This window comes from Ochotona princeps, chromosome 20, assembly GCF_030435755.1.
Source record: "Ochotona princeps isolate mOchPri1 chromosome 20, mOchPri1.hap1, whole genome shotgun sequence".
NCBI classification, from domain to species: domain Eukaryota; kingdom Metazoa; phylum Chordata; class Mammalia; order Lagomorpha; family Ochotonidae; genus Ochotona; species Ochotona princeps.
The window spans coordinates 23,383,250-23,408,974 of NC_080851.1; the positions used below are offsets into that span (position 1 = coordinate 23,383,250).

The 25,725-nt window shown below is 45.5% G+C and overlaps 1 protein-coding gene across 3 annotated transcripts; it reads left to right on the forward strand.

The window, feature by feature from the left end:
- The first annotated feature begins 8,382 nt into the window (after positions 1–8,382).
- Positions 8,383–25,425, forward strand: KBTBD2 (kelch repeat and BTB domain containing 2). 3 transcript variants are annotated; one of them, XM_058678261.1, is made up of 4 exons: positions 8,383–8,467; positions 19,845–20,346; positions 21,081–21,246; positions 23,774–25,425. In XM_058678261.1, the coding sequence occupies exons 2-4, from the start codon at positions 20,177–20,179 to the stop codon at positions 25,307–25,309; spliced, it is 1,872 nt and encodes a 623-aa protein (XP_058534244.1). In that variant the 5' UTR covers positions 8,383–8,467; positions 19,845–20,176; the 3' UTR covers positions 25,310–25,425. The 3 variants fall into 3 exon arrangements, with proteins under 3 accessions (XP_058534244.1, XP_058534245.1, XP_058534243.1); XM_058678262.1 differs by lacking the exon at positions 8,383–8,467 and adding an exon at positions 8,554–8,577; XM_058678260.1 differs by lacking the exon at positions 8,383–8,467 and adding an exon at positions 8,803–8,987.
- Positions 25,426–25,725: the final 300 nt, after the last annotated feature.

The following is a 25,725-nucleotide window of genomic DNA, read 5'->3' on the forward strand; positions in this document are numbered from 1 at the left end:
AAGGGAAAAGTTGTTGGGGTGGCTCAAGAGCTAATTTTCCTCCTATAAGCACCAGCATCCTGGTTGTTCTGCTTCCAGTCCAGCTCCTTGCTTATGGTCTGGGAAAGTAACAGAGATGGCTCGAGTCTTTGGGACAGACACTGCGTTCATGTGGCATACCCAGAGGAGGCTCCTGGCCTTGGATCGGCTCAGCTCCAACCACAGGGCCCTTCTGGGGAGTGAACCAGCAGAAGGAAGACATCCCTCCTCTCTGTAAATCTGCCTTTCCGATAATAAATGCATACATACATAAAGACTAGGAAGGGAGGACATAAAGATTAGCAATCAGACTGGATTTTGAACTATAGTGAAGTGGGTTAAGCCCATTCCATATTGAAGCAGTTTCGGGTCCTGGCTGCTCCCCTCCTGATCCAGCCCCCTCCAGCCTAAGACCCCCGTGCTTATGGTGCTGCCCCCACGCATTCTCCCCACCACTTCAATGTGGGAGGCTCTAGCTTTGCCCAGGCCTGACTGTTGACTAACCAGCTCAATATCTATCTCTCCCTCCTTTTGTCACTGTGTCCTCCAAATCAATCTTTTGGAAATCTGATTGGAAAAGGAAACCTCCCAGGGAGGGTCTCTAATCCTATTGAACTTGTGGAGACACCTTACCTGCCCCCTCCATACTGAGTGGATCACTGCCTGGATTCACCAAGGAGGTGTCGTTAGAAGCTGGCGCAGCGTTGCAGTCAGAAATTTCCGCCTTGTCTTCGGAAACTGAGCTCATTTTGATCCCACAACCTGTGCTCTGTGGAAGACTGTCACGCGGTGTGAAGCCCTGCCAAAGTGGAAAAGTCAACCCATGTGCCCCCTTTCTGTATCAAGCTCTGAGATTCCCCACCCTCAGAATCTGGACCACACGGTCCCCCGTGCACTGCCCAAAGCTTTGCAGGACAAAAGGTCTGAGAGCAGAGGCTTACCTGTGAGGGAGCCTGCATTGGTCAGGCTTGGCCCAGCAGGCGCCTGAGGGAGCCCAAGGTGCCTTCTGGTCAGAGAGCACCTCCCTCAGGGACTCTACTCCAGTTCTCAGCCTCAGTCCCGGTTCCCTTTCCAATTGCCCACTACCCTGCCTTCCTCTGCTACTGCAGCAAGCGCACACTGTTCTCAACGCACGACGATCCCGTCCCCAGTACAGGGTCTTGGGACAACACGCGGGGCCTCTGCCCCATTCCCATGGGACGTCTCACTCAAGCCCCATCCTCATTCCTCTATCAGGGCTACTCCTGTTGCCTCTTCCCCAGCCCCAACTCTCCCTAGCTCTCAGCCCATCTTACCCAGCACGCCCCAACTTACCCACAACAGACTTGTGCTGCTTGGAACTAGTGTTGTCTCCACCAGACTCCTGCTGCCTGGAATGACTGGGGAAAGCAGGCCGGGCTTCAGCTTTTATAAGTGCCTTTGGGACCGCCCCTGTGCCCACCCGGGACCGCCCTTGTGCCCCTCCTGTATCACAGGTTCCGCCCATCCGGTTAAGCCCTCTAGGGATGGATTGATTAGATCAATTGCCAACTCCCTCACTTCATTGAACCTCTATGCAATATGAACACAATTGGTTTTTCAACTTGATCAAAGCTGCTCTAGATTTCTAGGCTCCTGAATTCCATCCCAGCCTTTTAGGGAGGGACCCATCACGTGTGATCTCTCTTCACATTTTCTCTGTTCGTCTGCCATTCCAGTAAATAAGTAAACAAATAAAATCTTACAACACAGTGAGAGAGGAAATAGTACTGTCAGACATCATTGTTAGAGTCTTAATTTTCTGTATTCCCTTTCTTTTGGGCTGTGATTTATTTATATATTTTAATTAAGTTATGTCACTTTTTATTAATAATTACATTACATTTTGTGACAGTTTCATAGGCTCTGGGGTTCCCCCAACCCCTCCCCGGGCCTTCCCCCCATGGTGGATTCCTGCACCTTGTTACAGTATTGCAGCTCAAATTCAGTCAAGGTTCTTTCTTTGCAAACATATGCCAAGCATAGAGTCCAGCATCTTATTGTCCAGATAAATTCAACGGTTTCTTGGGGAGACCATCTCTGGTCTGAAGGAAGAGCTGGCAGAATATTACCCCGATCAATTAAAAGCCCCAACACAACATCGACAACAATTCACAACATTATGGAATTAATTGAAGAGACACCATTCTTTTTTAGTTACAATGTTTTATTTGTTTGTTTTATTTTTATTGCAAAGTCAGATACACAGTGAGGAGGAGAGACAGAGAGGAAGATCTTATGTCTGATGATTCACCCCCAAGTGAATGCAACGGCCAGTGCTGCATAGATCCGAAGCCAGGAGCCAGGAGCTTCCTCTAGGTCTCCCACGCGAGTGCAAGGTTTTAAGGCTTTGGGCCATGCTCCACTGTTTTCCCAGGCCATAAGCAGGGAGCTGGATGAGAAGTGGAGCTGCTGGGATTAGAATTAGCACCCATGGGATCCTGGCATGTTCAAGGCAAGGACTTTAGCTGCTAGGCCACAGTGCCGGGCCTGGGCTGTGATTCTATTACTGGCAACAAACAGACCCGGGCTATTGAAACATGAACTATTAGGGCCCGCTACAATGGTTCAGTGGCTAAATCCTCACCTTCCACAAACCAGGATCCCATATAAGTGCCAGTTTGTGTGCTGACTGCTCCACTTCCCAACCAGCTTCTTGCTTGTGGCCTGGGAAAGCAGTAGAGGATGGCCCAAAGCCTTGGACCCAGCACTCATGTGGGAGACCCAGAAGAGGCTCTTGGTTCCTGGCTTCAGCTCAGCTCAGCTCCGCTCCAGCTGTTGTGGCCACTCGGGGAGTGAACCAGCGGATGTAAGATCTTTCTCTCTGCCTATCTTTCTCTAGGGAAATCTACCTTTCCAATAAATAAATAAATCTCTTTACAAGAAAAGATAAATGGACTGTATGTATGTGCTAAACTATAGAAGTGTATCGTGCAGAAAGACAAAGAAAGTTCTTGACCCAATCTGGGTACTTTGAACATCTTATGAAATGTAACTGTACATGATTAAAAAGCAAATAGACAGGACCAAATTACCACCATTCATATTAACCCTGAATAGAAATGGCTTAAACTCATCAATCAAAGGCCATAGATTAGTAGACTGGATGAAAAAACAAAACCCATCTATTTGTTGCGTATAGGAGACATATCTTACCAACAAAGATCAGAGAAAACTGTATCTCATGGATTTTCATTTCTTTTATTTTTAGTTTCATCTCTTCAAAACACTTTCTTATTAAATTCTTCAATGGCTCATAGATCATACAGTAGCATCATTTTGTTCTAGGAGGTTCTTGATTTTCTTTTTCATTTCTTCAGCCACATGTTAGTCATTCAGTAGCATGTTGTTTTAACTTCATTGCATTGCAAATTTTTTTCTTCCTGTTGTTGATTTTGTTTTATGGCTTTTCATTTAAGAGGATGTATTGTAACTGTGTAATGGAGACTAGCATACCAGTATCATGCTATTCAATTTTATGGTGTTGTAAATTTCTGGTTTTCTTCCTGTTGTTTATTTTGTATTGTGGCTTTTCACTTAAGGGGATATATAGCAACTGAGTAATGGAGATTATCATATTCAGATGTGAGGATACAATGCAGTATGCATCTCTACTTCCAGATCAAAGAGGGGCTCCGAATGAAACAGTTAACTATATCTTGAAAATAGGATGCTGGAGTCTTTGCCATCGTCCATGCCCACAATTATGGACACACGATTGTTTATGAAGAACTATACAATAGTATTAATGTAGGGGACCTCAGTGAGGGAGGGAGGTGGACAAGGGGAGGAGGAGAGGGAAATCCCAGGGCCTATGGAACTATATCATAAAATGATAACAATAATAATAATAAAGAAAACAAAAAAGGAAGAAGTAGAAACAGAAAAAAAAATAAATAAAATTTTTTTTATAAAGCAGACAGAAATCTTGAACAGCAATGGCATTGGACGAATGTGTGTGCTTTTTTTCGAGATTTATTTATTTTTGTTACAAAATCAGATACACATTTTTTAAAAAGATTTATTTTATTTGCATTACAAAGTCAGATACACAGAGAGGAGAGACAGAGAGGAAGATCTTCTGTCGGATGATTCACTCCACAAGTGAGCGCAACGGGCCGGTGCTGTGCCAATCCAAAGTCAGGAGCCAGGAACTTGCAGGTCTCCCACACAGGTGCAGGGTTCCAAGGCTTTGGGCTGTCCTCGACTGCTTTCCCAGGCCACAAGCAGGGAGCTGTAAGGGAAGAAAGAAAGAAAGAAAGAAAGAGAGAGAGAGAGAGAGAGAGAGAGAGAGAGAGAGAGAGAGAGAGAGAGAGAGAGAGAGAAGAAAGAAAGAAAGAAAGAAAGAAAGAAAGAAAGAAAGAAAGAAAGAAAGAAAGAAAGAAAGAAAGAGCTATAAACACTGCATAGATGAAAAGTGACTTTAGGTTGATAGGCTGAAGTCAGACCTCACAGTGTGACTGTATTGGAAGATAGGATTGTGACTGAGACAAATAAGGTCCGAAGAGCTTGAATGGGAGGGACCTAATCCAATGTAACTGAGATCTTAGAGGCAATGATGTCTCAGACCTCTCTACAGGTTCAAAGGTCAAGATGGGCAACTTTTCTCTTTTTGGATGACTGGGAGGGAGTGCTGGGAGGCCATGATGTGAAAGCAGCGATCCTCAAAGCAGGGAAGAGAGCTTAGAGAAGTAATTTCTGGGTACTCCTGAGCCACGAGCTCCTGGGCTCCAGCACGAGGCGTAAACCAAGCAGCATTCAAGACTCCACACTTGTGGTGGATGTTTTGGCATGCCTTGAGAAACAGTGCAGAGTACAGTTGTAGCAAGATAGAACAGAGAGTTATTTTGAGAGATACAACATGAAGAAATGCTTTTCACTTGCAGATAAAGACAACATAATGTTCCCAATCTGACCTGAATGACTTTCATTTAAAATGAAGAGTATTGTGATATCTCTTGTACATAACTGCTTTGTAACTCATGATATTTATTTCTAGCTCAACCCCAACAACCTAAATTTTTTCAAAATGAAGACTATTTTTCTATGAAATTCAGAAACTCATAGGTTGCATGCATCATAAACATATCCCTATACGGTAGAGAAGGAAGTGGTATGTTTATCAGTCTGCTGCCCAAATAATACTTAGTATGGTAAGCCACTTAACAATTGTGACATATGGAGCTATCGCCATGGCTCAACAGGCTCATCCTCCATAGGCAGGCCCTGGCATCCCACATGAGCATTGAGTTGTGTCCTGGCTGTTCCACTTCCCAACCAGCTCCCTGCTCCTGGCCTGGGAAAGCAGTAGAGAATGGCCCAAAGCCTTGGACCCTGCACCCTCGTGGGAGCCCTGAAGGAGGTTCCAGGCTTCTGGCTTTGGATTGGCACAGCACTGGTGGTTGTGATTCACATCGGACAGATCTTCCTCTCTGTCTCTCCTCCTCTCTGTATATCTGACTTTGCGATAAAAATAAGCGTTTAAAAAATAATCTAATGGGGCCCGGCACGATAGCATAGTGGTTAAAGTCCTTGCCTTGAAAATGCTGGGATCCCATATGGGCGCCGGTTCTAATCTCGGTAGCCCTGCTTCCCATCCAGCATTGGAGGACGGCCCAAAGCTTTGGGACTCTGCACCCGCCCGCATGGGAGACCTGGATGAGGCTCCTGCCTTTGAATTGGCTCAGCTCCAGCTGTTGCAGCCGCTTCAGACAGAAGATCTTCCTCTCTGTCTCTCCTCCTCGCTGTATATCTGCATTTCCAATAAAAATAAATAAATCTTAAAAAAATAATCTAATGAAAGCTACTATAGCTCATTTCAATCTCACTTTTAGAAAATAGTTACCTATTTATAAGAAAAGCAGTTACAGAGAGACGGCACTTCCACCCGCTGGTCAGTTCCACAAGTATCCAGGTCTCCCACACGGGTGGCAGAATCTCAAGAACTTGAGTGATCATCTGCTGTGTCCCAGGTGCATTAGCAAGGAGCTGGATCTGATCAGAGTAGCTTGGACATGAATCAGTATTCTGATGTTAGATATGGAATGGCTTAACCTGTTGCACCAGCATGCCTACCCCAGGATGCTATTGTTTCATGGAAACTGATAATTATTTCAATTTTAGTATATGTGTTTCTGAAGTGAGCATTACGTTATTTCAAATTCAAGATGCCTTGCTAACTATAAAAGAATGCATGAAACAATGCCATATCCCTATTTTGGAGTACAGGTTAAAATGAGGATGTTGAAAACTCCAAAGACACCTTAGTTTCTGCTTGTGGTGCTGCTATCCGTATGGAAGCTTACTGGATTCAGTCCTCCACTTCTAATCCAGCTCTCTGCTAAGGTGCCTGGGAAAGCAGCAGAGAAGGGCACAAATCTTTGTGCCCTTCCGTGGAAGAAACTCCTGGTTCCTGGATACATCCTGGATCCAGCCCTGACTTTTACAGCCATTTGAGGAGTGAACCAGCAGATGCAAGCTCTTTTTCCTGTATCTGAAAATCTACTTTTCAAATAAAAATAAATATACATTTTTAAAAAATTTCTTAAGATATACAATTACTAGCTGTTCCAGTAGTTCAGGGCTTTGCAGATGTGTAAGGGAATTAAGATGTGTGTGAGCCACCTAAAAGCAAATCAAAATGAAAGACGTCAAGCACCGTACAGTTGTTCTAAGATGGCAGCTGCAACAGGAATGTTGGAGGAGTCACTTCCTCTGCACCTGTCGCTTCTTCCATTGTCCTCGTCTGTTGAATGGCAGCAAACCACAGTAAAGCCTTTTTGAGTTCCACCTCTGCATTCTGGCCTCTCTGTCTCAGAACACTGGTCAGCTGCTAGCCTCACTGGTGCCATTCTCTGACCATCAGATCATCAACACCACCAGTACGCCTAAGCAATTCATTTCCTTTTTGTGACGTAAGCTCCTACTTCATCTCTATACTACAAGTTGAATACATAATCGTTCCCACTCTGTTGGAAAAAACCTTTTTATTTATTTATTATTATTATTTATTGCTACGATCATTGCTGAGCCACGTGTGCAATCTGGAACTGTATCTGTAAGCTGCCCTAATAAGCTCTATCCTGCCTGGTATAGTATGCATTGTTGCAAGAATTGAATCTGGGGGGTTGGGGCTTTTGGTAGTGAGAATGTTGCCTGGGCACTTATATCCCATGTCAGTCTCTGGGTTTGAGTCCCAGCTGGGTTTCTGATCCCACTTCCTTGCTCAAGCCCATCCTAGGAGGCAGCAGGTGTGGACTACAGGGTCTGGTCCCTGTCACCAACAGTCTGGTCCAGCACCAGCTCTTGTGGGCATTTGTAGACTCACTCGGTGGGTAGTAAGATTTTTCTCTCTGTCTCATCACTCTCTGCCTTTCAAAGACTGGCTAATTCTTCCTTGTTGGTTTTTTTTTAATGACTTAAACCATTGCATCACGAAGCACAGTACTAATTAGCACACTGGGAACGCTATAAAAATTTTTTGTTGAATGAGCTCAGTCTCTTAAATTCTGCCGTAAAACAAACATTTCATCAGCAGCCAGAGAAAGCACACGTCCATACTCTGTTGCTCCAGCCTAGCCTACTGTGTGGACTTTCAGTTTATAATTAGTCATCCACATTCTTCCGATTGGACTTGTGCCAAGAGTAGAAGTTAGGAAGGTAGGTGGAGTCTGAGTGGGCATTACCGACAACTTTTTCATCCGTGAGTAACTCCTAGCAAGTCGAACGCCTCCTCCTGGTTGCTCACAGGTTGCGCCTCGCTGGGGCCACCCGGCCATTTGCTGCTGCAAATGCTCCCGGCTTCCTGCTACTTAGGAATTGGCCGGGGTGGGGGTGGCAGTCGTCGCAATGCAGCAAAAACTGCCTGGAGGCTGGCCCAAACAGAAGCATCGCCTCCGCACCCACGCGGTTCCCTTCCTTTCCTCCCCTCCTCCCGCGCGAACCCCGGGCCCCTTCCGGTGTCCTCCTCCTCCTCCAGAAAAACCGAACGTGCTGTGTGGAAAGTGGCGGGCCTGTTTTCCAGGGTAGGGGCGGGGGAAGATGGGGCGTGCGGAGCCAGGCGCCCAGCGACCCCCGACTCTCTTCGTCCCCTGCTCTGATACCGCCCACTCCGATCCGATCCCATTCCCCGACCCTGCCCGCAGTAATTGCTGGATCCTAGAGGTGCGGGGCGGGCCCCACTCAGACCCAAGACACACAGCGAGGTGTCCGGCTGTCCACGTTCCCAACACGGGGTTCCTCCCGGGGGCCGCCCGCGCACGCGCCCTTCGCGGGCTCTCCCTGACCTTCCCGGGAACCCCCTTTCAATTACGCGCCGCCCCCGCCCTGCCTTGCTCTTTTCCGTTTCCCTTCCCGCGCCTGCGCGGCCCCAATTGTTTGGGGCTTTCCGGTGGGGGGGGGTTGGTGGGATCGGGCGAAGGAAGAGGGCGGGGTAAGCCACTGGACGGACGGTCGGGCGGGCGGCCGGGGGATGGTCTCGGGAACCCGGGAAACTGCGAAACGGGGCGGCTTGCGTCGGCAGGCGCGCGCCGCAGCCGAAGGGTGGGTGCACGGGCGCGCCCGCGAGCGGCCAACGGTCGGCGGCCCGCGCGTTTCCGGGCCGCGAGTGCGCGGCGGGGGCGGGAGCGGGGCGCGGCGAGCCGGGCGTCTCTGGCGGCGGCGGCGGCCCCGGAGCTGACGAGGCGGCGCGGCTCCCTCACGGGGGAGGAGTCTGGCGGTGGTCAGGCCTTCACGAGTGTGTGTGTGTGTGTGTGTGTATGTGAGAGTGTGAGTGGTGTGTGTGGCGGCGCCCGCCACGGACGAAGCGAACGCGGAGGGACTAGACCCCGGTGCTGGCGGCGGGGTGGGAGCGCCACGCCCCCGCCGCTCCCCACGGGCCCTGCCTTGTTTTTGCGGGGGGAGATCGCCGGCCGGGCCGGGTGAAGCCCCCTCCTCAGGACGGAGAGACGCGTGTGAGCCGGCGGGTGTGTGTGTGGGGAGGGGTGGTGAGGGCTGCGGCCACTCGGAGGAAGGGGAGGAGGGCTGCGGCGGGAAAGGGGGTCGGCTCAGCCCTTTGTGGCGCGGGGGGCGGCGGTGGTGGCGGTGGCCGCCGCGGCATCTTTCAAAACCCGAGGCGCTTCCGCCGTGGGCGGGGGAGGGGCGCGGGTCCGCTCGGGCGGCGGCCCGGACCTCGGGGCCCGGAGGAAGCTTCGTTTCCCCCGGAGGCCCTTGGTGGCGTGGGCCGCGCTCGGGCAGGGCAGCCGGTTTCTTAAAAAACGTGTTTGTCCCGCCTGAAGTCACCGGGCAAGGTCTTTGGCGGGGTGACGGGGTGGGCTTACCGGAGTTCCGGTCCTGGTCTCCTCTCTGAGCTCAGAAAGCAAGCAGAAGCTGCCCTTTGAAACGGAAAGCGGCAGCCGTATTTAAGACTGTGACATGGTTGGCCTGCTTGGACTCGACCACCCGTGGAGGAGGGACGGGGTGTGTGGAGGGGCTAGCCTAGTTTCCCCATGGGTGTTTGTTTTGTAAGTAACATTTGTCTTGCCCGGCAGTCACTTCTTCAAAGAGGGGCTGCTTAAGGGGGATGCGGAATGTCCACTGTGTGGGTTCTAGAGTTCTAGTGTGGTCTGCTTCCTCGGTTGGCCCCAAGTGAGGATAGGAAAATAATTCAAAATGTAAAAGTGAGTCCACCAACCCGGTACGTTTGTGTGAAGTGTGCTCTCTGAAGTGTAGGGCTGGACTGGTCACGTGTTGTTTGTGCATGACTGTGGGTCTGGCTCGCTCTGCGCTGGGGCGCGCAGGACCCTGTCGGCAGTACTGTAACTGCAGTTGCACTTGCCTTCAGGGGCCACCTCCAGAGCAGGTCCCGTCCCCTCCGCGTGCCCCTTCCCTCTGAATTGAGTTAGAGCCTCAAGTTCAGTCGTGCGGCTTTCAGCTCTTGCGGTTCTGAATGATTTGGCTTGGTTACAGCTGGGTAAAAAATTTTTTTATTTTCTAAGCTACACTGAAGAGTCAGGCCAGTTTTCTAGTTTTGTTGATGTGGAGTTTTGACTTTGGCTGAAAAAAGTGTGAGGTTTCCCCCATTTGTTGTTTTGTTGGTCTAGTGGAGATGCCCCCCCCCCAGGTTGTCACCTGTCAGTTACTTTTGAGGATGGGCATGTAGGATGCGCTTGCTCGCTACACTTTCTGCCTTGTGCTGTTTTGTTTATAGCAGTTTTGTAGGAAGTGGGGAAACCCTTGTTTGCTTCCATTAAGATCTGGCATTTTAGTAGCTTTGAGGGCCTCAAGAGAAATGCGAGAAATAGTTCCAGTATTTAAGTATACACTCCCCCATGGATTTTCTTTCATAGTGGAAATGAACCTTTTCATAATGTTGAAAACTTCATTGAACACTGAGTGTTTAAGGTGCATGATAAATTACTGGAGGCTTGGATGCATTTCAGAAAAGCAAAAAGACAGCTTGGTTTTATCAAAGGCTTGCACGTTTACAAGTATTTTCCCCTTGCTCAGTCGTAGGACAAGTGAACAGAAGCAGAAAGATTGGTCATGCTGTTGTGTAATTTATGAATGAAAATTGCAAAGTCCTTCACTGTTACTTCTGACTACAGTTTTCTAGATTTGAAGAAACCAAATGAGCAGTGGGAGTGACAGGTTGACTTATAATAATTTGGGTGTATGATTATTCCTCATTTTCTTGCCAGAAATGTGGTGAACTTAGATTCTCGGCTTTTCGTTTTTGTTTTTAAGATTTACTTTTTTTTTAAAGATTTATTTATTTTTATTACAAAGTCAGATATACAGAGGAGGAGAGACAGAGAGGAAGATCTTCCGTCCGATGATTCACTCCCCAAGTGGCTGCAACGGCCGGTGCTGCGCCAATCCGAGGCCGGGAACCTGGAACTTCCGCCAGGTCTCCCACACAGGTGCAGGATCCTAAAGCATTGGGCCGTCTTTGACTGCATTCCCATGCCACGAGCAGGGAGCTGGATGGGAAGTGGAGCTGCTGGGATTAAAACCGGCGTCCATATGGGATCCCGGGACATGCAAGGCGAGGACTTTAGCCTATAGGCCACGCCGCCAGGCCCCAAGATTTACTTTTATTTGATAAAATTTGCAGAGAGGGGGAAACAGAGATTTTCCATCATTGGTTCAGTCCCAAAGGGCTGGAGCTAAGTCCATCTAAAGCCAGAAGCCTGGAGCCTCTTCTGAGTATCCCATTAGGAATTAGGGGTCACTTCCACTGCTTTCCCAGGCACATAATACGGGAGCTGGATGGGAAGTGAAGCAGCTGGGGCTTGAACTGTGTCTACAGGTGGTTGTTTAATGTGCCTCTGAACCTACATTATTTGTGGGAAGAATGGATTATTCTAGCAGAGTTTTAGAAAGTACAGTCATGTAATGAGATGCTTCCCTTTTGTTTTTGTGGTCAGAGGCTAAGAAGTTACCCCCGTTTACGTTCATGTTGGGGGACCTGCATGGTTGCTCAGTGGACTATCTAAGCTTCAACACTGGCTCCCCATAGCACTGGTTCTGGTCCCAGCTGCTCCGTGTCTGCCTCAGTGCCCTGTGTATGCACTGGGAAAACAGTAGAGGATGGTCTAAGTCTTTGGGCCCCTACACCCACGTGGGAGACCCAGTGGAAGCTCTTGACTCCTGGCTCAGTTCCAGCCTTTGGTGGCTGTTTGGGGAGTTAACCCACAGATGGAAGATTCTGTCTCTCTTTGTAAATCTGCTTTTCAGAAATACATACATTTGTTTTTTAAGCTGAAAAGTTTAAACATTACCTGCATTATTTTAAAGAAGTGGAAAATTAAGTAAATCATAATCGGTAAGTGATTATGCCTTGCATGACCTCACATGTAAATGTTTGGATATTGAGGAAATAATTTTCTAATATTGTAATTGATGAAATCATCGGGAAAAAAAAAAAAACACCAGCTGGACATTCAGATCAGTGTTGCATCAGCTTATCTTTCCCCAGCTTTTTAATAGGCCATTGCAGAGCCGAGAATAAAAAAGAAAAGTGATATCCAAAATAGAAGGACATACTATACGCCTGTAATTATTATATCACAGGTGGCATCTCCTTTTTGTTCTTGTTTAATCTTTCAGAAGTCGGATAACTTATTAATTATAATGTACTATAGAAGCTTCTATTTGTAAACTGAATTAGTGTGCTGAGCATAATTAAACTGATGGAGCAGTGTTAGCTTTTCAGTACTGTTGGAGAGACCCAAGCTCTGAATGTGGATTTGAGAAGGGAGGTTATGCTGAAATTTATCAAACTTGATAAATTCTTCAAAAGGCAAGGTGTTTGTTGTTTAATTGGTGCTTGTCACAATTCCAGAAAGTTTTGTTTGTGTAGCAGTTGACAATCTAAAGAGCAAACAGTAGTTTCTAAACTGTCAGGGTTGTTTTGATAACTTGAAAGCAAACTGTTCCTGGCACCCATGCTTTGTCCTCCCAAAGGAGAAGCCTATCTCATTGAAGTAAGAAAGGCTTGTTTAAGGTCTGGTGTTGTCCCAGCTCTCTTGTTTTTCTGCAATGATATCAGCATTCTAAAGGTTAGTCTTCGTGGAACTGGTTTGCTGTAGGATTTGTAATGTAAAAATATTCTCTGGAAACAGAATGAGTGTTTGATATGACCCTTTAACCTGGTTGAAGGGAACAGTTTTTGGAGTGTTGAAACTTGGTAGTTGGGATCCCTGTGGAGGTTCAGGAGCAGAGTTCTGCAAAGGCCTTGTCAGTGGATTAGTAAGAGCAGTTGGGAGTATTTATGTGGTAGTGCCATGTGACAGACCCTGTTCCAAGTAATAGCTCATTTAAATCCTCAAGCAGTTCTTTTGAGAAGCGTTTTATTTTTATCTCTATTTTATAGATGTGGAAACTGAAATACAGAGAGTGGCTGGTTAGCCTAGTGGTTAAGATGCCCAGTACCTGGGTTTGGTCCCCAGTTCTCCTGACTTGGTCTTCCTGCTGATGCAGACACTGGGAGGTGGTGGCGATGGCCCAGGTAATTGGGTCCTGGCAGACCCTAGAGGAGACTTGGGTTGGGTTCTCGCTGAGCCAGCAGGTGGGCTGTCGCGCTGTCTCTGCTTCTCAAACAAGTTTAACAGCAAGAAGTCACAACACAGCCACTAGACAGCTGCAGAACTGAGCGCTTACCCCAAGTAGTCTTTTTACTGTTTGTTGTTGTTATTGTTGCTTCTACAGTTGTAGTGTTTGAGATCTAGAATGTCTTAGATTCCTTTTTTTTTAGATTTCTTTTTACCTTTTTTTTTCTTTTTCTGAGAAGGGTGATATATAGAGAGAAGGGGAGATACAGAAAGATCTTATGTCTGCTGGTTCACTCCCCAAGTGGCTGCAACGGCTGGAGCTGAGCCAATCTGAAGCCAGGATTCCAGAGTCTCTGCCAGGTCTTCCACACAGGTGCAGCGTCCTAAGGCTTTGGGCCGTCCTCTACTTCTTTTCCAGGCCACACGCAGGGAGCTGGCTGGGAAGAGGGGCCTCCAGGACATGAACTAGCGTTCATAGGGGATCCCGGGGCATACAAGGTGAAGACGTTAGCCACTAGGCTATTGCATCAGGCCCTCAATGTATTTTTTTATGTGACCCCCCCCCCACTTAATATGTGCAGGGAAGCAAATAAGCAAGCAGATTAGTACATGCAGCCTATTTCATAAATAATAAAGTTTTATTTAAATACTAAATCCATTACTTTGCTCTCTGGCTGCTCTCAGGCTGTAGCAACTGAGTCAGCTCTTTGGATAGAGACTTAGGACTTTCAGAGCCTCCAATATTGTGTTTGTGGTGAGAAGGGAAAGTAATATGTTTTTTGAAAGGTTACTTTTAAAAATTAGATGATTGGGGGCCGGGCGGCGTGACCTAGCGGCTAAAGTCCTCGCCTTGAAAGCTCTGGGATCCCATATGGGCACCGGTTCTAATCCCGGCAGCTCCACTTCCCATCCAGGTCCCTGCTTGTGGCCTGGGAAAGCAGTTGAGGACGGCCCAATGCATTGGGACACTGCACCCACATGGGAGACCCGGAAGAGGTTCCAGGTTCCCAGCTTCGGATTGGCGCAGCATCGGCCCGTTGCGGCTCACTTGAGGAGTGAATCATCGGACGGAAGATCTTCCTCTCTGTCTCTCCTCCTCTGTGTATATCTGGCTGTAATAAAATGAATAAATCTTTAAAAAAAAAATTAGATGATTGGACATGTTAGCAAAATCAGATTTTTCTGTATCCTGTTAGCCATGGAGCTGAAGCCAACTACCTTTGTTCATTTTGTTTATTAATTTTAAAACTTCTTTATTTGAAAGAGTTAACAGAGGTACAGACATCTACTGGTTCATTCCCTGATGACTACAACTGACCTGAGTCGTGCAGGAGCCAAGAGCCTGTAGCTTCTTCTGGGTCTTCCATGCTGGTGGCAGCAGCTCAGATGCTTGAGTCTTTGACTGCTTTTCCCAGCAGAGGGCTGGATTGGAAGTGGAGCAGCAGGACTTGAACCATTGCCCATGTGGAATGCTAGCATGTTAGACGGTAGCTTTGCACACTGTTCTGCAGTACTAGCACCACTGTTTTTTATTGTGGTAGAGTAAGATTTCTCACTCAGGTCTTGCCAAAATTTGAAAATGAGGTAAAGGTATTTGGCATGGTGGTTAAGATGCCAGTTGGGGTTCTTGTATATCACATCAGAGTGCTTGGACTTGAGTTCTGGCACTATTCCTAGTTGCAGCTTCCTTCTGACGTGGACCTTGGCAGGCAGCAAGAGAGCGCTCAGGTGCTTGTGCCCTGCCACACCACTGGGAGACCCAGAAGGAAGTACTGCATCATGCTTTGGTCTGGGCCTGTGCAGTGGACATTTGGGGAGTGAGTCTATGCCTGACAGATTTCTGCCTTTCAAATAAATTTTAAGGAAAAATTTGAAATAAGAGATCAAGGCAGATTTCAAAGTCTCTGATATCAGATTTGATATTAAAATATCAAAAAATATACCTTGCTTCTGCATGCAATTTACTGGCTCTAATGGCTTTTGAATTTGTTCAGGAAAATTGTTTAAGCACCGTGTTTTTAAAGGATAATGATTTGGGCTGTTTGGAGAGTAAATGTAAATAATGTCTTGGAACAGCTTATGTTACTTGAAATACAATGACACATAAAACAAACGTTTGTTAAATTGCTATATTTAAGTAACCATGCCCTAATACTTGAGAACCAGAAAGTTCCGCATCTACAAATAACAGAGTATGTGACTTTCTGAAGATAATTTAGGTAGACAATGAGATAACGTAAGGGGTCAGCACAATGGCTCAACTGACTAATCTTCCACCTACAAGTGCTAGTATCACATATGGACACTAGTAGCAGCTGCTTCACTTTCATCCAGCTCCCTGCTTGTGGCCTGAGAAAGCAATAAAGTATGGCGGAAAGGCTTGGGACCTTCACCCATGTGGGAAACTGCAGGACATTGTGATCTGTAGGACAGTGGGCCATAGGATGGCAATTGATAGGATAACATTTGTGTGAGAACAACTGATTGGATATCATTTCAATAAGGACGCTTGATTGGATATACAAAACAAAAAATGGTTTCAAGCAAGGATGTGGAAACAATTGATGGGTTCTGTAGAAAGGTTTATGGAAAGTATGTGAGCTCCTTATCCTATGTGAGCCTCAGTCTATAGAAGCCTGATGCCACTAATAAATTCTCTACATGTGTTATAGGCTCCATGCACCAAGGACAGCCAACAGGAGACCAGAAGAAGCTCCTGGCTTTGGATCAACTCAGTATGGATGTTGTAGCCATTGGGGAGTGAACCAGCAGATGGAAATCTTTCTGTTTCTACTTTCTCTGTAAATCTTTCCAATTAAAGGGAAAAAAAATGAAAGATGATGCATAAAACAATGCAGTTATTGAAAACAATATTTAAAATGTATCAGAAATCTTGGTAATAAGCAGTAGAGACTGAAATGTTTTTGGAGTATTTAGGGTGTCTGTTTCAAGTATCAATTTTAGGAAAGAAGGAATCACTTTACAGAAATGTTCTGTTTTTTGGCATTTGAAGGTTACTGGTCATCCTGAACTTGGCACTTTTCACGTTGCGCACATTGTGAAGTGTGTGTACCCTAAGAGGTGAAATGTTTAGTTTATAAATTAAAGATCTATTTGTTTTATTGGAAAGGGAGAATTACAGAGAGAGATCTTCCTTCCATCCATTGGTTCACTCCCAAATGCCAAATGTCTGTAATGGCCAGAGCTGAGCTGGTCTGAAGCCAAGAACCAGGACGACTTTTGGTTCTCCCATGTGGGTTCAGGGGTCTGAGGACTTGGGCCCTCCTCTACTACCTTCCCAGGCCATTTCAGGAGGTGGGTAGAAAGTAGAGCAGCCAGGACTCAAGCACCCATATGGAATGCTGGCATTACACGCAAAGGGTTAGGGTGCTACACCACCATACCAATTAATTGCACTGGATATAATCTGTTTTAAGTTATAAAACTCATTTATTTAGCATACCTGAATGAGTTTGTGGCCTGTTTTAAAGTAATGTTTGTTTATTTGCAAAACAGTTACTGACCCTGCATGATAGTCTAGTGGCTCAATCCTCACCTTGAATCACTGGGTGGTTCCTATCCTGGTTGCTCCATTTCCCATCCAGCTTCCTACTTAAGGCCTGGGAAAGCAGTTGAGGACGATCCAAAGGCTTGGGACCCTGAACCTGTATGGGAGAACCAGAAGAAGCTCTTGGTTCCTGGCATCAGATGGGCTCAGCTGCAGCTGTTGTGGCCACTTGGGGAGTAAAAAGGAAGAAACAGTTACGAGGAGAGGCAGAGATATCTTCCATCTGTTGATTCACTCTCGGCTGCAGTTGCCAAGGCTGGGCCAGGTCGCTGGTGATGCTGGCATCCTGTTTGAATCCCAGCTACTGCACTTCCAGTCTAGCTCCCTGCTAATGTACCTGGGAAAGTAACGGAAGATGGTGCAAGTACTTGGGGCTCTGCACCCATTGGGAAACCAAGATGGAGTTTCTGGCTCCTGGCTCCCACCTGACCCAGGCCCGGCCGTGTGGGAAGTAGGTGTATCTGTTCATGGTAGGCTGTACGCTCTTTCACTGTCTGCCTTTCAAGGAAATGAATCTTAAAGAAGCATAAGCCTATAACAGTTTTGCTGTAAGAAATTCTGGAGTCTAGCACATAATCTAAATCTAGCTTGGCCTAGGCCACTACTTGCTTTTACATATTTTTAGCATGGTTGGAGCCAGGTTGAGGTCCTGTAGTTGGGGTTGGTATTTATTCATTACTACATTTTTAGTGGTACAATTTTATTCTCTCAGGAAAGATAATGTTCAGTTGTGGGGTACTGCCCTGACAGCTTGAGGATTTTGTGATATATGTTGCATGTGTCATGTAACCTCTATACAGTCTGGAAAATTACAAGCTTCAGGACGTACTTTGTCCTAGAAGTGTTGCGTAAGGGCTAATGGGAATATATTGTTACGGGTTGCGAGCGAGCGAGATCACACCAGACATGTTTAAGGTTTATTAAGGAGTCTCTATTAACCAAGCTTGGTGATAACAGAGCACACTAGAAATAGCAAATCAACCCCAAGGGGAACAAACGATCATTACCCTTAAGTCCATCTGTTAAGCTGAAAACCTATGTCCCAGTTTCCCCAACAATATGTTATCCTACAAGACATGCAATGAATAATCTGGGCGCACTTACAAAGCCTCAGACATTCACCTTTCCCTGGCTTCTCTGCCCACATTCCATCACTGCTGGGCCTCACCTCTCCTGAACTCCCAATAGCACACAAACCAGAAATAACATCATTGTCCCACCTAAGCAGTAAACAGAGGAAGAGGGATGTGGACACACAGAGGCCGTGCTCAGAGGAGTGGTACACAATGTAATATTGCCCCCTCTCAGATGGTAAGAAGTCACGGGTGGGCAGGAGCAAATACCTAGGTGGTGGAGGGGAGTGGCTGAGGATGGAATTAACATTCCCTCTTCAGAACAGAGGGTGGGGGACACAGCCACATTCCATTTGCCCACCCAATGGGTGCTGCCTGTCACTGGCTGCTCCTTGTAACATATCTATTTATCTTCCTGTGTAGGAACAGTTGTTTTCTCTCGCCGTCACTGACACTGGGCCTTGCTGCATTTTTAATATGTGAAATAGCCAGTGATTTTAGGGATTATTAGCCTCAGAGATTGCGGTAGTACAGCTTAGATTTACAGTATTACTTTCAGTTGTGGAGGAGCAGAGTTGTTACCTTAAATGACCCAAAGTCTCAGTTTCCCTTTGCACCATAGTTAACTTGACTGGAAACTTGACAGTCTGTATCAAGTTAGCAGTTGGCCTGGTGGTGTAGTAGGAAAATGCCCTGTGATCTTTTGACCTAGCCCGTATTTTGTGAGGAAAATGCAAGTGGTCCAGTGATGGTCTTATGTCTAAGCTTCATGTCAAAGTCGCTTGACTTTCTGATGTGGGAAGGAACTGAGTGTCATCTAACAAAGCAGCTGGTGATAATTTCAGTCGTTAATGTGTTAGTGTTTCAGTTAACTTAGTGTTTCTTTGCTTGGTTTATGGTTCCTTTACCATAGGTAGTAAGTGCTGAGTTCTAAGTAAAGTTTTAAACATTTATAGAGAGAAGAGACAGAGATCTTACCACATCCTCTGGTTTATTCCCCAAGTGACCGCAGTGGCTGGAGCTGAACCGATCAGAAGCCAGGAGCTTAGGTTGGGTTTTCCGCACAGGTGCAGGGACCCAAGGCTTTGGGCCATCCCCTGGTGCTTTCCCAGGCCATAATGAGGGAGTTGGATGGGAAGTGGAGCAGCCGGGCCATGAACCAGTGCTCATATGTGAACCCCGGGCAGATTTTGTCACTAGGTTAGCTCACCAGGCCCGATTATGTGCTTTTTTTTGGTAAGGATTTCTAGCATGTACAAGACTGTACTACAAATTATTTTAAGATTTTTTTTCAATTTTTACATCAATTTTTTTTTTAGCTTTGTTTTTATATATTTACAGAGAGAAGGAGAGACAGAGAAAGATCTTCCATTCACTGGACAAGGGCTTGGCCATTGTGCTGCACCCCATAGTTTTAACTGGAAAGGCAGTTACAAAGAGAAGGACTTGAGCTAATCTGAAGGCCAGGAACTTGGAGCTTCTCCCAGGTTCTCCCACTTGGGTGTCAGAGCCCAAGGGCTTGAGCTTCCCCTGCTGCTTTCCCAGGCCACAAGAAGGGATCTGGATGGGAAGCGAGGCAGCCAGGATTAGAACCAGCACCCATATGGGATCCTGGTGTATGCAAGGCAAGAACTTTAACCACTAGGTTACAGCACCAGGCCCTATCCTGCAAATTTTTGAGAAAAGTAACTCATTTGAAAATAACCAGTTCACTGTATAGTTTATGTGATTTAAATATGAAGTTTTTGCAACTATTTAAAATATATTGGAAGAATGAGAAATCTGTACAGGAGATTTTTGTTTGTTTCTTTTCCCTTTAAATTATGGTCAGATGTTGGCACTAAAGATCTGGCTTTGGTAACTTCAATTACTTATTTTTTTAAAGAACTTAAAGAATGTGTGCTTGCTTGCTTGTTCCTTATTTGTTGTAGTGAATATTTTGTTTTTAAGGCAGAAGTTTAAGCTGAAATGTCAATTTCCTCAAGTCTGTAGACTTTAAAATCTTTATTTCTCTCATGTTGCAGTTTTATGGTAATGTCCTAAAGTTGAATTTCACATTAATCTTATTTATTTTGTATGGATGCCATTATTTTCTAGAAACATATCTTAATTGAAGGGTTTTTTTCCCCTTTTTAGTTCATGCAGAGGATCCAGCACCGTTAGGATGCTGCCCCAGAACCTGCCTCGTGGTCTTTTGGCTTTGACTCCTGAGCTGCACAGTGGCGGTTTTGAGCAGGATGACTGCAGATGGTGTTGAAAAACTCTGAGGAACTGAATCGCAGAGGATGACCTAGCAGTGGTTCCAAGCCTAGGACAAGATATTCCTTAGTGACTGTCATTCTTGGCTCTGAATGTTACAGATAACAGCAAACAGGCGTACTCCTTTATTTCTGAAGTATTCACTTGACCTTCTATCAGTAAGACTGACCTTTCTAATCTGCTTCGGGAGATATTAATGGAATGCAGTCATGTCCACTCAAGACGAGAGGCAGATCAATACCGAGTATGCTGTGTCCTTGCTGGAGCAGTTGAAGCTGTTTTATGAGCAGCAGTTGTTTACTGACATAGTGTTAGTTGTTGAGGGCACTGAATTCCCCTGCCATAAGATGGTTCTTGCAACATGTAGCTCTTACTTCAGGTAAGTACTTTCTTGGTAAGTTGTATTTTACAAATCCAAAATGTTAGCTTGTTTTATGGGATTTCTCTTTAGTGCTATTTAAAATTTTTTAAATCTCAATGTTTTTTTCGGAAAAATCTCTGAATGTTTTCATCTAATAATTAGATGGTGTAATGGTTGCCAAATCATTTAAGTACAGAAGAGATATGAAAGAAGTCTTTACAAAGATTTTTTTTTTTTTAAGATTTATTTATTTTTATTGGAAAGGCAGATATACAGAGAGGAGGAGAGACAGAGAGGAAGATCTTCCATCCGATGATTCACTCCTCAAGTGAGCCGCAACGGCCGGTGCTGCACCGATCCGAGGCCGGGAACCTGGAACCTCTTCCGGGTCTCCCACGCGCGTGCAGGGTCCCAAAGCTTTGGGCCGTCCTCGACTGCTTTCCCAGGCCACAAGCTGGATGGGAAGTGAAGATGCTGGGATTAGAACTGGCGCCCATATGGGATCCCGGGGCGTGCAAGGTGAGGACTTTAGCCACTAGGCCACGCCGCCGGGCCCTATTAATTTTATTTTATTACTGGATGTCAGTGGAATTGTCTTGTAGCTTTCACACTGGATCATATGCTTTTCTGCTGTCCCAAAACTCTTGGCTTTAAGTCATTGCCCTAGATATCTCAACTTACCTAGGTTTTCTTTTCACGTTTTTTTTTTTAAACACTAAATCCTGCAGCTTTGTTTTCCTGCTCTGCCGCAGGGCCATGTTCATGAGTGGACTGAGTGAGAGTAAACAGACGCATGTACACCTGAGAAATGTGGATGCTGCCACCTTACAGATAATCATAACATACGCTTACACGGGTAACTTGGCAATAAATGACAGCACGGTGGAGCAGCTTTATGAAACGGCTTGCTTCCTGCAGGTAAGTAGACTTTTTTTCCTCCTCAGCTTATTTTGTAAAGAAACAGTGATGTCATGTGCAATTTTTTAGTGTGAATTCTGTGTGCAGGATACTACATAGATTTTATATAGATTTTAATTAATCTTTATAGTAGTCATTTGAGGTCAACAACTACTGCTTCCTCATTTTATGTAAAACTGAGGCTTAGAAAGGTAAAGCTGTTTTCCTGATCGATCAGTACCAGTTGGCCAATCTGTTTCAAGTGCAAGCACTTGATTCCTTACTATAAAGTGCTTCTATTCAATCGCTTTGATGATGAGTAAGTGTGCTATATGAGCAGTTCTGATTCAGCTGACTTTGCCTTTTATTGGAGGGGGCGGGTATAGTGGCTTAATTGGCTAGTTCTCCTCCTCAGCCCATTTGGGCCCCAGTTCAATTCCAGTTGCTCTACTTCCCATCCAGCTCCCCATTGTGGCCTGGGAAAGCAGGAGAGGGTGGCCCAAAGCCTCGGGACCCTGCATCCATGTGGGAGACCTGGATCCTGATTCCAGTTTGACTCAGCTCTGGCCATTGCGACTACTTGGAGAGTGAACCAATGGAAGGAAAATCTGTCTCTCTGTAAATGTGACTTTCCAATAAAAATAAGTCATTAAAACATTTTTATTGGAAAGGTGGAAAGTGAGAGGTCTTCAATCTGTTGGTTCTCTTCTCAAAATGGCTTTGAGGCTGGGGGCTGGGGTGGTCTGAATCAGGGAGCTTCCTCGAGGTCTCACATGCGGGGTGTAGGAGTCCCCTCCACTATCCCCAGGCACATTAGCACAGGGCAGCCCGAACTGGAGCCAGCACAGCAAGCATTGTGCTTAACTGCCACCGCCTCTTCCTTCTTTTTTTTTTTTTTTTTAAAGATTTATTCATTTTGTTACAAAGGCAGATATACAGAGAGGAGAGACAGAGAGGAAGATCTTCCGACAGATGATTCACTCCCCAAGTGAGCCGCAACGGGCCGGTGCACGCCGATCCGAAGCCGGGAACCTGGAACCTCTTCCGGGTCTCCCACGCGGGTGCAGGGTCCCAATGCATTGGGCCGTCCTCGACTGCTTTCCCAGGCCACAAGCAGGGAGCTGGATGGGAAGTGGAGCTGCCGGGATTAGAACCGGCGCCCATATGGGATCCCGGGGCGTTCAAGGCGAAGACTTTAGCCGCTAGGCCACGCCACCGGACCCAGCCTCTTCCTGCTTAAGAAATAACAAATCTCGGGAGTATGGAGTGGCTGAGTCATTAAAATGCAGGTGACCTATAATCACACAGATTTCAGTGCTATCTTCTCTATTAAGAATGGCAAGTAATACCCTTATTGATTGTGCGTGATTTTCTAGTTTTATGTAAAAGTTACTTTATCCAAGTTGAGAAAACCAGAGAGAGTACAGGTACCTAAAAATAATGATTTCCTGTATCATGGCTTATTTCATTTTCTTAGGTTCTTAAACTTATTTAAGAACTCTGTATTCTTAAAAGCCAAAACTGTAAAATATGTGAAATTTCCATACATAACCCTTATTGCTACTTAGTTGTTTTTTTTGTTTTGTTTTGTTTTGTTTTAAGTCTATATAATGCGGTGCTGTTTTTTAAATGGGACATTTAGGTGTGCCACTGGTTGAGAAAAAGAAATACAAAACTATACATAGTCTTATTTTATTATTGCAGAATGCTTGTGTCCTGGTCCAAATATGAGGGTACTTCAAATAGCTGTGGAAAATGAAATTTTAAAAGGGAGGTTAATTTTGATGCAAAAAAAAATGGAAATCCATGCATAGTTTTATTCATAGTACACGTTTTCTGTGAATTTTTTGAAGAACCCCTTTATGTATATTTTCAAAAGTTTGCATCCAAAGAATTACTTTTTAAGAACATTTGAAAGGCAGAGTGACAGATGTCTTCATCCACTGGTTCGCTCCTCTGATGGCTGCAACATTTGAGCCAGGCTGAATGAAGATGGGAGCCAGAACTGCATCCTGTTGTCTCGAGTGTGTGTCGTCTGCTGCTTCTCCAGACATGTTAGCCAGAAGCTAGAGCCAGTGGAGAGGCTGGGACTCAAAAAGCAGCTGACTCAGCAGTCCCATTTTTCCTGAACATTGTGAAAAAACTGTTGTCTGTGTCCATGTAAAGGACAAGTGTAGTGATAAGGATCCTGTTAACTGTGCTGTGGTAGGCATCTGGCATATCCATGAGATGCCCGTGTCCATGTCAGAATGTCTGCATTTGACAACCATCCACCATGTCTCACGTGATTGGGAGACCTGTCTTGTGAGAATTTGGGGAACTAGATAGAGCATGTTGCCGCTCTTGGCTGCTCACTCACTTGCTGTCTCTGAAATGAAGAAATGTTTAAAAATAATTCTCCTAAAAAGGAGACCTGAACTTAATTCTCCCGTCTTGACATCAGCTGACACAGATCCTGCCAGCACACACATGTGCTCTCTCATCTCTCAATCAGAGAAATAACCTGTCCTGCTCTTATCAGCCTTTTTTCCCCTCCTTCTCATTTTAGGTAGAAGATGTATTGCAACGTTGTCGAGAATATTTAATTAAAAAAATAAATGCAGAGAATTGTGTGCGATTGTTAAGTTTTGCTGATCTCTTCAGTTGTGAGGAATTGAAGCAAAGTGCTAAAAGAATGGTGGAGCACAAGTTCACAGCTGTGTATCACCAGGAAGCTTTCATGCAGCTGTCACATGACCTGCTGATAGACATCCTCAGTAGTGACAATTTAAATGTTGAAAAGGAAGAGACCGTTCGAGAAGCTGCTATGCTGTGGCTCGAGTACAACACAGAGTCACGGTCCCAGTACTTGTCTTCAGTTCTTAGCCAAATCAGAATCGATGCACTTTCAGAAGTCACCCAGAGAGCTTGGTTTCAAGGTCTGCCACCCAATGACAAGTCTGTGGTGGTTCAAGGTCTTTATAAATCCATGCCGAAGTTTTTCAAACCGAGACTTGGGATGACTAAAGAGGAGATGATGATTTTCATTGAAGCATCTTCAGAAAATCCTTGTAGTCTTTACTCTTCTGTCTGTTATAGCCCCCAGGCAGAAAAAGTTTACAAACTGTGTAGTCCACCAGCTGATTTGCATAAGGTTGGGACTGTTGTAACTCCTGATAATGACATTTACATAGCAGGAGGTCAAGTCCCTCTGAAAAACACAAAAACTAATCACAGTAAAACAAGCAAACTTCAGACTGCCTTCAGAACTGTGAATTGTTTTTATTGGTTTGATGCACAGCAAAATACCTGGTTTCCAAAGACCCCAATGCTTTTTGTCCGTGTGAAGCCGTCTTTGGTTTGCTGTGAAGGCTACATCTATGCGATCGGAGGAGATAGCGTAGGTGGAGAACTGAACCGGAGGACCGTAGAGAGGTACGACACTGAGAAGGATGAGTGGACCATGGTAAGCCCTTTGCCTTGTGCATGGCAGTGGAGTGCCGCTGTTGTGGTTCATGACTGCATTTATGTGATGACACTGAACCTCATGTACTGTTACTTCCCAAGGTCTGACTCATGGGTGGAAATGGCCATGAGACAGACAAGCAGGTCCTTTGCTTCAGCTGCAGCATTTGGTGATAAAATTTTCTATATTGGAGGATTGCATATTGCTACCAATTCTGGAATCAGGCTCCCTTCTGGCACTGTAGATGGGTCTTCAGTAACTGTGGAAATATATGATGTGAATAAAAATGAGTGGAAAATGGCAGCCAACATCCCTGCTAAGAGGTACTCTGACCCCTGTGTGAGAGCTGTTGTGATCTCAAATTCTCTGTGTGTGTTTATGCGGGAAACACACTTAAATGAGAGAGCAAAGTATGTCACCTACCAGTATGATCTGGAGCTTGATCGGTGGTCTCTGCGGCAGCATATCTCCGAACGGGTACTGTGGGACTTGGGCAGAGATTTTCGATGCACTGTGGGGAAGCTTTACCCATCCTGCCTTGAAGAATCTCCATGGAAACCACCAACTTATCTCTTCTCGCCAGATGGGACAGAAGAATTTGAACTGGATGGAGAGATGGTTGCACTACCACCTGTATAGTTGGGGAGTTCAGGGAGTGCACGCTTGGTTTATGTATTTTGTCAGTTGTTTGCTAAATGAGAGGCTATGGAAGGACTAAATAGGAGTACATAAAAATCTATCTTTGATAAATTTTATTTTTATGCCCTACTTAATATTTGCATCAGTATAATATATATATCAGTGAGTCTTATAGAAAGATATGCTTCCATAATATGAAATAGGTTATTCAGTAATTGAGAAACTTTTATGTGTATTGCGAGAGCGTAAGAATTTGGATTATCTAACATTGTTAGCCCTGTGTATGTACAGTTCAAGAAGTTCACTTATGTAGTTTTTTGTTCTTAGTGTGGTATATCGCAGATTGTCCTGAGGTTATTTTAGTAATGTATTTCATTCCCGTGCTGCTTTTCTGAAGTCTTGGATTACAGTTTTTC